Source organism: Lycium barbarum, chromosome 6, assembly GCF_019175385.1.
Source record: "Lycium barbarum isolate Lr01 chromosome 6, ASM1917538v2, whole genome shotgun sequence".
NCBI lineage: Eukaryota > Viridiplantae > Streptophyta > Magnoliopsida > Solanales > Solanaceae > Lycium > Lycium barbarum.
In genome coordinates this window covers 126,306-143,206 of record NC_083342.1, presented here as the reverse complement: position 1 = coordinate 143,206, position 16,901 = coordinate 126,306, and the positions used below count along the sequence as shown (strand labels likewise).

Below are 16,901 nucleotides of genomic sequence, written 5' to 3'. Positions count from 1 at the left end.
AAACTTGAAAGGCTAATCATATTCTCTCACAAGCAACCGAAATATAACATCACGTGGATATTCAATCCTCAACGAACCCATATTTGTATTGGCAGAAAGCCAGAAACTAACAAATACTCATAAAATAGTTGAGATGTGCTTAAATTAGCATGGGCTGTAGACTTTATTTCGTTGCAATTCTATCTACCGTTTCATTTTATATGATAGAGGATTTTTGCCATAAGCTAAAAACTAGTCATCCCATAAAAGGAAAGGTTAAAAAGAGAGAGAGAAAAAGAAAAAGAAAAAAAATAGTAAATGGCATTGCACAAGTTAATAAAAAAATAGATGACTGGCCATCGTCGGAAATGAAAATGTAACATCAAACATATAAGAGAAAACACAATCACACTTGGTATACAAGACTTTTAAAAGTATCATCTTCAGATGTCACTTAATTGACTATAGCCTCTATTGCACAAAAATGGGAGGCTCTTGCACACATAAAATAAGTAAATTAATATCTCTTTCCAACAGTTTGACATTTTAGGTGTGATAACAACATTGTATCAGTTTATTTTATGGTACAATGAAGAGTTCCACACCCCAGTTTTGAAGCCTAAAGCTAACATTTTCTGGTAGCAATTCAAAGCTTCAAAAGGCTCAAAATTACCGTGAATTATATTTTCTACATGATCTGAAAAAAAAAATACAGATTGCTTTCTAGTATCAGCTACGAAACTATGTTGACAGCAGCTTCTATCCAGAGAGACGAACCAACTCCCATATCTTCACCGTCCCATCATCACTGGCCGAAGCTAGAAGCCTTTTATCCTGCAAGGTTTTGACAGAGGTAAACCTACTGCAAGATTTATTTAACCAAAGGAATCTCGTTTTCATTTTGTTACGGATATAAAAGAGAAACTCAAATATGCAGCAATACACTTAAATTTGCTTTTCTAGTCTTCTGACATAAAACAACAAGACTGAATATTCGGGAACACTACAGAAAGCAAACATTTCATCTCCTTGAAAAACCCTGCAACGATCATTGCAATGCCTAACATATTTATTCTCCACAACACGAATCATAAGCTCTGACACACATATCATATCACAGATAGGTCAACAGAAAGTGAAGCAAAACTGAGGTCAACAAATATTCATTCCAAGGGCCAAACCTAGATGTTTTTTGAGCGTTCCTAGTATGAAAACCAACATTTGTAATGTGCAATACTATCCCAGGGCAGAATAATCTAAGGCTTCATTTAGAAATGTGGATTTTAAAGTCTCGAGTCAAATGAATATATGTTGTTAGTTTGATCTTAGAAGCCTGTTTCAATCTAACATGTCAAATTTAGGTGCCACTCAAAGTCCGTGCACAATAAGACTGCTATACTTACGCATTGTCTAGGTATAAATTAACATTTTTTATTTATAAGGAGGTGTAACATTTTAACAATCCAGTTGATAACCCAAAATAAAGTTCCAAGAGGTATCAAATTCAAATCTAAAGTTCCAAGAGTATCAAATTCAAATCTTCAAGTCCAAGAAAGCAGGTTGCTGAATCAGGATGCACCATCACAAGATACATTAGAAAGGTCGACCATCTGTTACACTTCAACATGGCAATTAAACAAGGGACTAAATTTCTAACATGCTCAAGAAATTTCCAGGTGATGTCGGTTCTGCTAAAAGACAAATCATCTTGAAGCAGACTAATGCAGAGTTAAAGCAATGATAGATGAACATGTAAAAGTCAAAAATCCGAGCATTGCGGTATTCCATTGACTTACCCCAGTGTTCCATTGCACAGAATTTACATCCATGTCATGAGCCTTCTCCTTCTTCAAAAGTAGTTTAAATGTGGGTCCATCAACCTGTCATCCAACACAGTTAATTAAGTAATTTATTTGTTTGTTTGATAAGGCAGACACAGTGTAAAATTATTATGCCAAACAAGGGTTGGCAAAGGTGATAATTGTAGCGCACTATTTTGGAACTATTTAAGTCTAATAAATGGGTTACCACGTTGCTAAACACATCGTTTTTACGAGCAAACGATGATTAATAATATGAACGATACAGTTTGGTCAAGAATAAATGTGGAACATGAAATGGGAGTGCGGAGTTGGTATTGTAGCTTGGGAATGTCAAAAGTCGAAAGGGGCACGTCGCGAGGGCCCTGATTTTTGGAAAGAGGATTCCTAGCCATGGAACAAAAATCTATGCCCATCGTGTGCAACATGCAAGAAGCTCACCTGAGCTAAGCCGGGGGGCACATGTCGCAGGAACACTGCGAGTGAGGCGCCAAGTCGGCAGGATACAAAGCAGAAAATTCGTGCCATCGCGAGCCTCAATGCAAGAGGGAGGTCTGGGTAGGACAACCCCTTCTCGCGGAGACCTGGCGTTGCGACGAGGCTGCCACACACAGGAATGAGCTCGCGCGATGGATCTCGCGTGGCAAGCGTAGTACCAGAACCCTCTGACTATAAATATCAGGGGCAGCCGGGGAGAGATATATTTTGAGTTTGGGAGCCAGGGCTCGAGTCTGAATAGGCGATTTCGGACAAGGGTTGTGATCTACCATCCAAGGTGAGTAAAATATGGTGTTTTGATTTCAAAGGTTGAGCTATTACAAGGCAATTCCACCGCCTAGAACTCATTTCTTATGAGTATTTGCGAATGTTGATGATATTTATGGACTTTGTTGGTGATTGGAGGGTAGTGTTTAATGAACGCTCAAATGGACCATTAATGGTGGTTATTGGAAGGTTATGGAAGATGATTTGTGAATTGTAGTGACTCAAATGACATTAATAACTCATTGAAAGCATCACAATAGGCTGGGTGAACTTAGGCTTCACCCCAATTGGAAGAATTGAGGGTTTGGAAGGCTTGCCGTCAATGCTAAACACCTACATGAGTTGAGTTGTGGTATATACGGTGCCTTAGTGATGGATGATATAGTTTTGATCGACGAGACGCACGGTGGAGTGAATGATAGGCTGGAAGTTTGGAGAGAAACCCTAGAGGCTAAAGGTTTCAGGTTAGCAGGACGAAAACGGAGTAGCTAGAGTGCAAGTTCAGTGACGTAGCGCATGAGTCAGAGGCAGTAATGAAGCTAGAGAGAAAGCTACAAGTATCTTGGATCTGTAATCCAAGGAGACAGGGAACTTGACAATGATGTCGCTCATCGCATTAGAGCGGGGTGGGTGAAATGGAGGCTTGCCTCAGGGGTACTGTCACGGGCCTGATTTCCCCTGCGCGATAGCGGAATATCTTTCGCGCTTCGGCGGCACACAAACGCCCGTGCGGCGCCCGCAGTCCTCCGCGACTCCGGGCCAGCCATCTCATCTCCCAGGTTCCTAGGCATGATCCAATGCCTAAGGCGAAGCTCGCCATGGAGGCTCGCTTCAGTTGTGCCGCCCGGTTCATGTCGACTGACATACTAGCATTCTCTTGTGGCGCATTTCCTTCTGCTGGACCTCGTCCATATGCACCTCTGGGTTTGGCTACGGACACACTAGTCCCTCGCCTGGACCTGAGCATCGCCCTCGCGTGCACAGTCCTATCCTTAAGCTTGACACTCGCTTCGTGCATCCGCACCTCGCTCGTGCCTTGCCCAAGTAAGGCAATGTTCGATCCTTGGCCTTGCTCATGTGCGTCTCGCGCGTACCTTGGCCTGTTTTTCGCCTCAACCTTGCATAACAGTCGCGCATGGCCTTTCTGCATGTGCCGCGCACCTGCCTCGCTCATATGCGTCTTTCATGCCATCCTTTTGATTGTCTTATGGCGTTGCCAAGCATAGCCCACATCGCACACATTCCCTTCGCATAGTGCAGCGTCGCCCCACGACTGCACGTCTAGGCCAACGGACCCTTGCTCGCATGGCTGAACCCTTGCCAAGCTCACAAGTCAGCTCACGAGGCTCTTGATAGAGTCCCTCGATCACTCATTCGGCACGGAGGTCTCATTCCATCATGAGATTAGCCCGCGGGGTCTAATCGTTCCATATACTGAGCCTCCAGCACCATTATGGCACCCAACGCTGGCCCGCGGCCACGCGCCGTCCATAGAGTTCCCCAAACTCCTATGGATACCTTTGACACTCCTTTGAGGTGCCAAGGCAGGCCCTTGAGGTTGCCCCTCAAGGCAGCACACTTGGGGCGGTCGGCTGTCGACACACCCGGGGAGGGCTGGTAGGCTGTCACCATGTATACCCCCCTTATATATGCTTCAAAGAAAAAAACCCAACTGGCTCCAGTAGACATGATTTTGCCAGAGAATCACAATGGGCATTTCTCCCTCTTCCCAACTCCAAATCAAGCGCCGCTTGTTCTCAATTACTCCCCTTGACTTCCTTTACACTTCCATGAAGTTTCATCTCATTCCCTTAATCACGGAACGAATTATGGCCTTCGGAAGCATCAGCTAATTACGACAATGCCACTGCTTCCTTGGCTAAGTCAAGCCCTTGAGTAAATCAACTCCAAATGACCTCAAACTTGGTGAGCATATATAAGGTCCTCTTAGGAATAAGGCTTTCACCCGAAATACCTAGATTCCATCTCTAGCTCGGAAACGCACGGCACTGACACTCAAGCTCGCGCGTGGCCTCGTCCGCCGACGGCCTATGGGCTCATCCCATAACCTTGCTAAACTTCCTTGGCACTATTATAATATGCCATAGAGCATCTCCAGATGCTTATTTACTCTCGCCCTCCGGAGCCCCTTTCCAATGCACGTCGCCCACGCACAACTGACACTGCCTGTGCGCGGCCTGCGCGGCCGACCCTGTCTGCGCACACGGCTGACACTGCCTGCGCGGCCGACACTCATCTGCGCACGTCTCCTGCACGACTGACACCTGCTTGGCCCTCCTGGGCGCGCAGGGGTTATGGGCGCCAAAACACCCTTGTAACAGGTACTGTGCGATAAGAAGGTGTCGCCAAGGCCTAAAGGTAAATTTTACAAAGTGGTGGTTAGACCGGCATTGTTGTATGGGGTAGAGTGCTAACCAGTTAAGAATGCCTCACGTTCAGAAAATGAAGGTAGTGGAGATGAGGGTGCTCAGATGGATGTGTGGGCATACTCGAAGAGATATGATTAGGAACGATGTTATTCGGGACAAGGTGGGAGCGGCATCGGTAGCAGGCGAGATGAAGGAAGCGAGGCTAAGGTGGTTCGGGCATGTGAAGACTGAAGAGGAGGTGCGAGGACGCGCCAGTAAGGAGGTGTGAAGGGTTGGCTATAGCAGGAGAGGTAGAGGTAGACCGAATATGAACTTGGGGGAGGTGATTAGGCGAGACATGGCACAGCTTCAGCTGACTGAGGACATGATCCTAGATAGAAAGGTATAGAGGTCGAGAATTATGGTAAAATGTTAGTAGATAACTAAGTGTTGTCGTCTTCTGTGCGAGGAGGGAGGGGACGAGTCCACCCTCTCCTATTTATCCTTTAGTAGTAATATTCAGCCATTGCATAGTTTTCTATTCTTGAGGTTTATTGCCATCTATTGCCACTAGTAGTTTGTATCTTGTTATTATGTATCTTGATATTTTGGCTTTCTTTTTTTCCAACATTACCGTGCCAGGTACCTTTTCTGAGCCGAGGGTCTACCGGAAACAGTCTACCTACCCCACAAAGGTAGGAGTAAGGTCTACATACATCCTACCCTCCCCAAACCCCACTTGTAGGGTCATACTGGGTTTGTTGTTGTGGTATATATGGTGTGAATTGATGGAAATGAGATATATTATGTAGATTGTGTATTTGACGGACGTATTGGAGCATACATTGAGTTAAGGAACAAGGTTGAGGTAAGTTGAGCCCAGTGTTCAGGAAAGCGGGCGCTTCACCGCTTTAAGCGAAGATTTGTCGCTTCAGGTAAGTGGAGCGGAGGCTACCCAATTAAGCGGACGCTTCAGAGACCGAAGCGGTGAAGCGGCTGAAGCGTCCGCTTTATGTTGTGGGCTGTTTTTTGAAAGGTTAACTTTAATAAAATAATAAGTCCAGGTCAAAATTTTAATACAATAATACATCCAGGTCAAAATCGTAATAAAATAAAAAGTCTGGGCCAATTTTAATAAAATAATTAGTCCAGTTAATTGAAATCCTCAGCGCCACTTTGAGACATTTTATTTGCACAATCAGCTAGGGTTTTGCAGCAGCTCTTCTTCTCCACTTTCAGGTAATTTCTTTCCTTCTTCTTCTTCTTCTTCTTCTTCTTCTTCTTCTTCTTTCAAGCTCTCTTCTTTGCTCTGTTTTTTCTCCACATTTGCTCTGTTTTTTTTTTCCCGAATTATAGGGTTCTGCTCTGCCTTTCTTCTTTCTTTCTTTCTTCTTCTGTTTCTTCTTCTTCTTTCAAGCTCTCTTTTTTGCTCTGTTTTTTTCTTCACATTCGTTCTGTTTTTTCTTTCTTCTTTTTTGCTGCTGATTTTTTCTGCTCTGGTTTGCTGCTATATATGCTCTGTTTTCAGTTCTGCCTTTTTCTTTCTTTTCCAGAGTACTTTTTCTGCTTTGTTTGGCTGTGTTCTCTGCTGATTTTGTATCAAAAAAATATTTGCTCCTGATTATTTTTCTTAAATCTTAACAGCAATTAAAAAATGTCCGAAGACCCGGCTTGGAAGTATGGGAAAAAACTTAGTGAGACCAATCGGACTGCAGTTATGTGTTTGTTTTGTGATAAGATAACTAAAGGAGGAATCTTTCGCCACAAACAACATCTTATTGGTACCTTTAGCGATGTTGCACGCTGTCTAAGAAGTCCGGAGAATGTGAGGGAAGAAATAAAAACATATGTCGAAGGAAAAAAGGAACTAAAACGTCAAATGTTACATCAACCAACTGTAACTAATCTTGACGACGACGATGATGAAACAGAAGAAGGTGAAGCTGTAGATTTGTCCGTTCGTTCAAAATCACAAAAACGGACAACTTATGGACCAACCTCCAGTGTGAAAGGTCCTTTAGATTGCTATTATCAACCGAAGCCAACTGATAATGCAGGGACAAGCAGTAAAAAAAAATTGAAAGACACCGCTTTACGGCTTTTGAGGGAGCGTGCAGTTGCGGCTTTTTCACGATGGATGTATGATGCAGGGCTCCCCTTCAATTGTGTCAACCATATTGACACTTTTGGAGCCTTCCTTGATACCGTAGGCCATTATGGTGTTGGAATGAAGCCGCCTACGTATCATGAAGTTAGTACCTCATATCTAGCTAAAGAAGTGGAAGCGACACAAAAAATAGTGGAGGATCATCAGGTAGAATGGAAGCATTTCGGATGTTCCATTATGATGGATAAGTGGACGGCAAAAACGGGAAAAATGATCATTAATGTGTTGGTGAATTCTCCAAAAGGAAGTTTATTTCTTGAATCTATTGATGCGAGTGACTCGTCTACTGATTCCATCAAGATGTTCTCCTTGTTTCAGAGCACCGTTGAGAAGATTGGACCAGAGAATGTTGTTCAAGTTGTTACCGATAATGCAGCTGAAAATGTTAAAGCAGGTGCTATGTTGAAGGGAATGTTCCCGAACATCTATTGGACTCCATGTGCAGCTCATTGTATAAATTTGATGTTCGGGGATATTTTCAAGGAAACACCCTTTAGAGGAGTTTTCACTAAGGCTGTTAGAGCGCATTCCTACATTGTTCAAAGGCCTTTGTTGTTGAACATGATGAGGAGATTCACAAAACAAAAAAACTTGGTGAAACCTAGCAAAACTCGATTTGCTACTGCTTTCTTGACCTTACACCGTATGCATATACAAAAGGCCAATTTGAGAAACTTGTTCATTTCGGATGAATGGAACAATAGTAAATTTGCAAAAGAAGTCATGGGGAAAGAAGTTGCACGCATAATGATGTCTTATACTTTTTGGAATAATGTTGTTCATGCTCTTAAAATTGGTGGGCCGTTGATTAAAGTACTTCGTTTGGTGGATGGAGAACAAAAACCACCCATGGGCTACCTTTTTGAAGTTATGGATAGGGTTAAGGAGTCTATACGAAAATCATTTAGTGACCCACATAAGTATGCAAAGGTCTTTGACATCATTGATAAAAGGTGGGCGGATCAACTTCATCAACCTTTGCATGCCGCTGGGAATTTGTTGAACCCATCAAGCTTTTATGATAATAATGAGATGCGATTACTAAATGCAAAAGTGACGAAGGGATTCTATGAGAGTGTTGCTAAGTTGGTTCCCAATATAGATGAGCAAGATCAAATAGGGGACCAACTAAGTGCTTATACTAATTCTGAAGGGACCTTTGGGTTTCCAATGGCTATAAGACAAAGAAAGAAGAAGTCTCCAGGTTAACAGATTAATCAATCGTTCTTTATAGTTTAACAGTTAACTTCTAACTTTTAAGTTATTTCTTTATACTTACTAATTCTTGAATATATATTCTACTTTAATAGTTGAATGGTGGAGGCTTTATGGTGGAGACACTCCAGAATTACAAAAGTTTGCCATCAAAGTTCTAGGTCTAACTTGTAGCTCTTCCGGATGTGAGAGAAACTGGAGCGTGTTTGAACATGTAAGAACTAAGAAGAAAGATTTAGTATATTGAGATAACTAATTATATCTCAACTCCTATTAATTACTTGCCACAACTTATTTGCAGATTCATAGCAAGAAGAGGAATACACTAACCCTAAAGCGCCTCAATGACCTAGTGTTCATAAAATATAATAGAACATTGAGGTGTCGTTACAATGCTCGCAATGTAATTGATCCAATTGGTTTGGACAATATTGATGATGCCAATGAATGGCTCACCGGGGTTGAGAATGCTGAAAATGAAGCAATTTTTTAGGGAGATTCTGATTTCACTTTCGGTGTTGTTGCCGAGGCAATGGGGGTAGAGGAGAACCAGTATGGTTTAAGGGGGAATACTTCAAGCCAACGTAGGAGGGGAAAAGAAGTAGCTACAAGTCATTCCCTAGTTGATGAAGTTGAAGAAGATGATAATGAAATTGAAGAAGACGATGAGCAATATGGTGATGATGTGGGAGTACAAGATTTTGACAATCTTGTAGAAGAATAAGAACTAGATATCGAACTATTAGTAGCTTTGATTTTGTTTGTCCTATAGTCTGGAGGATTTTGTGATATCCACTTTAGTTTTTTATTTGAAATTTTAGTCTATGGATATCTACTTTAGTTTTGGATTTGAACTTTTGCTTATATATATATTCTCTATTTATTTTGCTCTTTTAAAAAAAAAAATTGCGCTTCGCTTCACGCTAAGCTTAAAGCGTGAAGCGGGACCTTGTCGCTTTTTTCCGCTTCACGCTTTCCTGAACACTGGTTGAGCCTAACTTTGTTTGCGGGCTTTTCCTACCAGGCACAAGGGTAGACTCTCTTTCTCTGAAGGAATATTAATGATTTGGATCACAATAAAACTGAGTCCATTAGCTGGAAGGGACATTCCAAGGGTCTCTTTTCAGTGAGAAGTTGCTATAACTTGCTGGAATAACAAGGCACCTTTGAAGGTCTCTTGCTCCTCTTGTACTGTGGCGTGGGAGGCTTGTCACTCAAACCAACCTCCAAAAGAGGGATTTCAGCTTTCCAGCAGATGCCCACTGTGCGAAGAGCACTCTGAAGTAGTTTGCCACCTCTTTTTGCACGGGTCACTAGGCAGTTATGCTACATGTTTTTGCAATTCTCGGCATGAGTGGGACCCTGCCAAACTCCACTACTGAACTGCTGCAGGGCTGGAATTGAGAGGGGCTCTGTAACAAATCTTTAGACTTGGAGCATTATAGCTCAGGCCATCTGGCGGAATGTTTAGCTTGAAAGAAATGGCAGAATATTTTAAGGCAAAGGGAGAAACATACACATCCCTAAATGAAGATATACTTTTTTTTGTTAGCTTTTTGGTGCAACCTGGTTATTGTACATGTAGATATATGCTAAACAAAATAAGGCAATTGCACAACTTGTAATTACGCCTGACACACTGTCTTAGTGCAAGTATCTATAAAATATGTCATGACTAGTATAAAAGAAAAGAAAAAAAAAGGATTGAGGAGTATGGGCAGGATAAGATTCACCAGTGTCCTAGATATCATGTAAGATGAATTACATTAAGATTAAAATAAATAGGGATATCGAAGGTTGAAAACCTCATTGTCATTATTCTCAACAAACAAACATATGGCGTCATCAGCTGCTCCACTGGCAATTATTCCTTCCCTGACATATTAGCATATTAAGTACATTAGCCCCTAGGATGACGGGGAAGAAACAGACACAAAATTATCACTGCAGACATGCCCTGATTATTGAAAAATGAATAGTACTATGCAGTTTACAATGTCCCTGACGCAATTGAGGGTAATTACAAATACAAGTCCCAATAAAAGGAGATCAAAAATGAAGCCTAGACAGGCAGCAAAATAACCTATGAAACTCTTGATTATTGAAAAGAAGACCAGAGATTTTGTTAAGATGCCCCCAACCCCCACATGCACACTTTAAAAAAAAAAATTGTCAAAGAAAGGTAATGTTAGGGAGTGAAAACATAAAAGGCTTACAGTAGCATGATCATGATAAGAAATAGATATAGAGTAGCTACCTTGACCAGTGAACTGAGAAAATTGTCCTATCATGATATCCAGATAGAGTGCAGACATGTTTCCTGAAAAGCGCAAAAAGGAGATGGTTGCAATTTGCAAATCAGGAGTTGGCAAACATACTAACTACTGCAAACATTTACATTAAATAAAGTTCATTAAACAAATAAAGACCACTCTTCGCCAGAGAAAAGAAAACAATAAATGCTGACTTAGGTGAACAAAAATCATTGTCCGCCTGAATGCACCAAATGACGTTTAAATGACATACACTGTTCTTTTGAAAACGAATTGACACAATTTCTACGAAATGAATTTATTGGAAACTACATGGCAAAGTTGAGGTTGAATCATGTAAAACTGACCATGTTGTTCCTTAACTACATTTGCCCCGGGGGATAAACAGCGATGGCTTATTAAAGCACCCCAGCCCGCTACAGCAACTTATACTAAAGATATCTTAAAAATTTTTGTTCAAGATATAAGAGCAAAAAACTCGTAATTATAAATATTCAAACAACGCTAACAAACTAGAGGAGGGTAAAAGTTATGAAACTGTAGATATCATACATTAGTTGTCAAACACAAGCTATAAGGCTTAAATATATTGCACACTTGACTATTAGTTCACAGAAAGTTCAGGTATATTGTTAGTTCCAAGTCTTCAGTACACAGAGAGTTGACAAAAAGATCAGTTAGACTAATGAACACCAACTGTGAAAGGAAGTCCAATAATCAACTACATAGGATATCATTCTGATTACAAAAGGGAGCATAGCTCACACTAACCAAGGTGTGTTTTCATGCAGACCCTGTATTCCGCCGACGTCAGTCCATATCTTAACAGTAAGGTCATCACTGCAAGTTAGAAAATTAAATGTAAAATCTGTTTAAGTAGTGACTGCAACTACTGTCCTACTTAAAATACACCAGCGACTTGAGAGCATATATTTTAAAACAAATTTAGCAGAATAGAAAAGCATACCTGCAAGACACCATTTTGTCTCCACTAGCATTGAAAGCAAGAGACCAGACAGTAGATGTATGTCCGCTGAAAGCTCAACCATGTAGTGACATAAGCTCCCAAACAATCTTAAACAAAGTTACTATGTTGTATGACCATACATGGTAATTATTTAGGTCAAAGGGCACTGAGAACATGAAAAACCTAGTAAAAGAGCAGTCAAGACAGCACAAATTCGAGAGCAGAACTTTTATTTTTATTAAGTTGACAGCAGAACTTTTGAATGCGTGAACCATTCCATTGATATGCGAATGAATTCAGACACTCTAATAGCCTGTTTGGCCAAGCTTTTGGGAGGCCAAAGCTTATTTTATTAAAAAATTGAAGTATTTTCCATTTGGCCACGCTTTTGTGAGAAAATAAGTGCTTCTGGGGAGTAGCAAAAGTTGTTTTTCAGGAGCTAAAAAATAGCTTTTCCACGAAAGTATTTTCTGAAAAGCACTTTTCAGAAAATACACTTAGAAGCATTTTTAAAAGCTTGGCAAACACTAATTGCCGCTCAAAAGTGCTTTTCAAATTCATTGGCCAAACACAAACTTCCAAATAGTCATTAATGAAAGGTTTGTCGGGGGAAAATATTTTTTTAAAAAATCTAGTTGGGGGAATTGCTAAGAATATAATTAAATAAATAAATGTGTGTTCTCTCCAGTGTTATCAAAAGCAAAAAGCGCAAAAAAGCTATAAGGTCAACTGGAGCTTTAGGCACAAAGCGCAAATAAAGCGTGAGATTTAATGAAAAAAGGCGCAATGGCGCAAAAATACAAATATATATATGTGTGTGTGTGTGTGTGTGTGTGTGTGTATTTAGTCTAATACTAACAATAATAAGCATGAATAACAAATATATAGACAAAGAAATTGTAAACACGTTACGATAAAGGGAAATATCAATTATCTAGTGTCACCTCTTCAAAAAAGGCTCATTGGTAAGGAAAAGTATGTCTTAAGAGCCTTGATGATGACACTGAAGCGCACATAAAGCGAGGCGAAGCGCTCAACATGTTTTGAGCCTCGCTTCAGGGCTTAAGCGCGCTTTAAGAGCGCCTTTGACAACACTGGTTCTCTCTAACAGCATAAGCTTTTAAATGAGATGGCCACACACCTTAACATGGTATCAGAGCAGGCAGAGGTACTTTGTTCAACATGTCACTCTTTATCAAAAAGAATTTCCACATGCTTGACTCATAAAAAGAATCAAGCCCACACGTGAGGGGGCGTGTTGAGAATATAACTAAATAGAAGGAAAAGGCTCAAATATGGCACTGAACTTAACGGAAATGGTTCACATATGCCACTCGTTAATAGTTGGTATTGAATATGCCCCAACCATTTGGACCTACGTGCCATTACCCACTAACGGAACCCCACCATTATTGTTGATGTGGATTGTTCGGAGAGAGAGAAATAGGAGATCCTTTGAGGGGGTAGAGTCGAGTTTTGCTCAGTTGAAGAGTAACCTCCAGTCACTTATTTTCTTTTGGTGCACCCATAAAGTCCCCTGTTGTATAGAATAATGGGTGGATTTTGTAGAGTATCATGTAGTTTTGTAGATTCTTTACCTTTTTATATACCCCTTGTATACGGCCGTTCCTTTGGCCATGTTTATGAATGAAATATATTTACCCTGTCTTTTTTTTTTTAAGTATTGGATTTTGCAACGTGGCATTATCTATTATCTAAACCCTTCATTACTTACCCACCTCCTTTCCCCTCCACCCCCCCCCCCCTTTTTGCGAGTGGCATATTTGAGTCCAAATCTTTCTGAAATAGACTTTTGTACGCATTCTAAAATTTTCACTTCCAAATAGCACATTTCCCCTTCTATCAACCCTTAAAACACTTATTACCTATGATTCCACATATTTCTCAAATGAAAACTAGAAATTTCTCATTCTCAAAATTTGACAAAATATGAAACAAAGTCTTGCATGGAAAATACATTCTGACAGAGGGAGCACTTATAACCAAAGTTGAACTATCTACATGTTATGGACTAAGAAAGTAACCTCATTTCAATACGATACGGTAGTCTATATAAATGAAAAGAGTTTACTAAACTAAGAGTATGGTCACGACCTTGATGACATAGTTCAACTGTTCAATTTTTCTCATCTAATACAAAAAATAATTCAAGATTCTGTTATGATCATTACGACTCTCTTACCTGTTTTGTTGTTCTTTTTATTTTTATAAGGTAAAGCGTTTTATTAATAGAAAGGTACCAAGAATGACTCTTACCTGTTAGATTCACCCAAAGTTTGAATACAATGCCAATCATCACTATCGACATCCTCTACCCAAACCTGCAGTTTCACGCACCAGTAGAGATTAGATGCTATCACTTACAAATGGAAAAGAAAGAAGTTGGCTACCAATTTTATGCCTTACATGTAACAGGGGTATGAAACGCCTGCTAGAATCTATCCTAGCAAATAGCGCACACACATACACAGATAGAGGATGCAGAGTTGAACCTCAAATATACCTTAATAGTGTTATCATAACTACACGAGAACAAAGTATCCCTAGAGGGATTCCACTGAACCATCTTAACATCTTGAGTGTGTCCTTGCAAAACTGAAACACAATCAAACTCATTTCCAGGCAACACTTCCCATATCCAAACCGACTTATCTCGCCCACTCGTTGCAAGCAGTGTGCCTGATGATGCATTCCATGAAACACTTTTCACTTCATTGTCATGACCCTGGACATTATCCATGTAAGGCAAATAAGAAGAAGACAGAAGTTTAGTAGATTTATAAGTTATAACCCATTAAAGAAAATGAAAAAAGACCACGTATAAAAGTCAATGTAAGTTAGGATCACAAAGCACTGTAAGCCAAATTATATGATTCCATGTAAGCACAACTCCATAAGTGAGAGATTGCCTTATTCTATCTAAAGTTTATGTTGCGCTATGCGCAGATATGATCAGACAGAAGATACTAGTTTTGCCAACTTTGTACTTGTTGTCGTTAGAGCTGGGGTAATGGATCTAAACTGAAATTACTATGACAGAGACATGGAAGCCACAAGGTAACGATACCTCCAAAGTGGAGACACACTCAAAGTCAACCCCAACATTTTCCCATATAGCAGTGGTGGCATCAAAGCTAGCTGTTGCCAAATATTTGCCTGACGGTGACCAGGCACATGATCTAACAGTCCGTGTATGTGTTTCCTCCAAAACAGCCTGCAAAATTTCCTCCAATTTAAATTAGTCTCACATGTCATAATATTTGTTTGGTTATAAGACTTGTGGTGGCAAAGTGGTACTTTAATAAGTGTGCAACAACAACAACAACAACAACCCAGTGAAATCCCACATCTTGGGGTCTGGGGAGGGTAGAATGTACGCAGACCTTACTCCTACCAAGGTAGGATGGCTGTTTCCGAGAGACCCTCGGCTCAATAAGTGTGCATGTGGTAAAAATGAAATGTAAGAAAAGATTTAAACCTGGCAGTGAAAAGAGCCGGTGGAGTTGTGTTCCCATATTCGTACGGTTTTATCACCACTGCAAGAAGCTAGTACAGCTGGAACACCATTGATTCCAGTATCCGGTTTCCAAGCTACACACCAAACCCTATCGCTGTGGCCTTCAAGCTTTTGAATCTCCCTCAGTTCAAAATCATTGTCCTCAAAATTCATACTTGTGTGCTGCCCAATTAAGTGAGACGCGCTGTCCTGATTAGTCAAGGTTCCCTTTAATTTTAACCTACCTCACTTACTCTACTTTCAACTTATGCCATATATTAGGATTAAAAATTGAAAACAGAATAATATAAAATCAGTTTATTAGCTCTACTACAATCAGAATACCAAATAAGCAATCCAAGCCAAAAAAACAATTAAGGAGATTTGAACTAGTCAACGGATATCCCTTTTTCTTTTAACTTGAAAGTTAAAATAAATAAATTAAATTAAAAATCGAAGGCTTACCTTAAGCAGCAACAACGTAACCCGCTATTTGTTTTTTCGACTTTCTTTCTTCGCAATGAGCAACTGGAATTTGAAATTTTGGAACCTTAAACTAGTAGTTGTACTAAACTTGAAAGGGGCTGGCCAATTCGCAGGACTGTCCAGAATGGCTGGTCTTTAATTTTTGGCCATTAAATTGATGGTCTTTAATTTTCTCCTTCGTCACAGCCCCTTGATTTCGGGTTCGAATCCCGCTCAGTAAAAAATTAAAAAAAATCACACGACAGAGTTTTACATGATTCGGGCAGAGTTTCATAAGGGAGAGTTTTGGACAAAACTCTGCCTTAAGGTAGTACTTTGAAGGCAAAATTCTGCCTTAAGGTAGAGTTTAAAGGTAATTTTATGTCTTGCGAAATTCCTTCTTTTTTTTTATTGAGCTAGGATTCGAACCCAGAACCTCAGAGTATTAAGCGAAGGGAAAAAAATAAAGACCACTAATTTGAGGGACAAAAATTAAAGACCACCCCAAAACACAGTCCACGCAAAAAAATGAAAGGGGCTCGAATCACAAATTTGGGCTTCATTCGGGTTAACTTCATAAATGTCTAAGGGGTGTTCTTGATCTTTTGACCCCCTTAACAAAAAATTTGAAAAATAGCCTCTCTTCAGAAAATTTGTTAGGCAAAGCTCTGATTGCCCATTGAGTATAAATCGTGATCATAAATTAGTTTTGCCTATAAGATAAAAGTTCAAGATATTTCAAGATAGTAGCTTAATTGACCACCAGGTCTGTCTTATAGTTGTCTGATGGGCAACCAAAAAAAAATTCCAACCGAATATTTTCAAGTTAGGGTCATTTTCTAAAGATTTTATTAAGTTGGGACAAAAAAATTAAGACCGGATACTTTTGGATACAGTGAGACACCACGCGTCCTTTCCACGACTTTTGGGGCTGGAGAAACTAAAGAGTGAGACTAGAGAAAAGGAGCCCGGGAAAAACTGAAATGAAAACTTTGATTTTCGGTTACCAATTTATTAAAGGAAAAATCACATAGCTGTCCATAAAATAAAAAATAAAGAAGGGCCGTACATGCCCACTCGAATTTACACCCATCAAACTATTTACCGTCTAACTCATTGCGCCTAAAACCTTGTTTGGTTCTACTCTTTTTCGGGCAATTCTGCGAATTGCCTTCTTCTGGGGTGGTCTTTAAATTTTGCCCCTCATATTTGAAATCTTTAAATTTTGCTCTTCGGCTAAAATTTATGGGTTCCAGGTTCGAACTCATACACAGTCAAAAATTTTAAAAAAAATTACAAGACAGAGTTTAAATTTCGCTATGCCCCCACCGGCATACACTTGTGAAGAAATTACCAAAGTTATG

General features: G+C 40.1%; 2 protein-coding genes across 3 annotated transcripts; one reads left to right on the top strand and one right to left on the bottom strand.

Moving 5' to 3' along the window:
• Window positions 1–483: 483 nt before the first annotated feature.
• LOC132600334 (protein CIA1-like) lies at window positions 484–15,688 on the bottom strand. Of its 2 annotated transcripts, none has more exons than XM_060313400.1 (11): window positions 15,538–15,688; window positions 15,055–15,255; window positions 14,644–14,790; window positions 14,080–14,301; window positions 13,833–13,897; window positions 11,556–11,621; window positions 11,360–11,428; window positions 10,573–10,635; window positions 10,121–10,190; window positions 1,776–1,859; window positions 484–813 (listed from the first exon to the last, which is right to left on the bottom strand). In XM_060313400.1, the coding sequence occupies exons 2-11, from the start codon at window positions 15,244–15,246 to the stop codon at window positions 739–741; spliced, it is 1,053 nt and encodes a 350-aa protein (XP_060169383.1). In that variant the 5' UTR covers window positions 15,247–15,255; window positions 15,538–15,688; the 3' UTR covers window positions 484–738. The 2 variants fall into 2 exon arrangements, with proteins under 2 accessions (XP_060169383.1, XP_060169384.1); XM_060313401.1 differs by having other exon boundaries at window positions 15,055–15,282; window positions 15,538–15,662.
• On the top strand, window positions 6,506–9,449 carry LOC132600333 (uncharacterized). Its single transcript, XM_060313399.1, has 2 exons — window positions 6,506–8,304; window positions 8,411–9,449. Exons 1-2 carry the CDS (start codon window positions 6,588–6,590, stop codon window positions 8,560–8,562), a joined length of 1,869 nt encoding a protein of 622 aa, XP_060169382.1. The 5' UTR covers window positions 6,506–6,587; the 3' UTR covers window positions 8,563–9,449.
• Window positions 15,689–16,901: the final 1,213 nt, after the last annotated feature.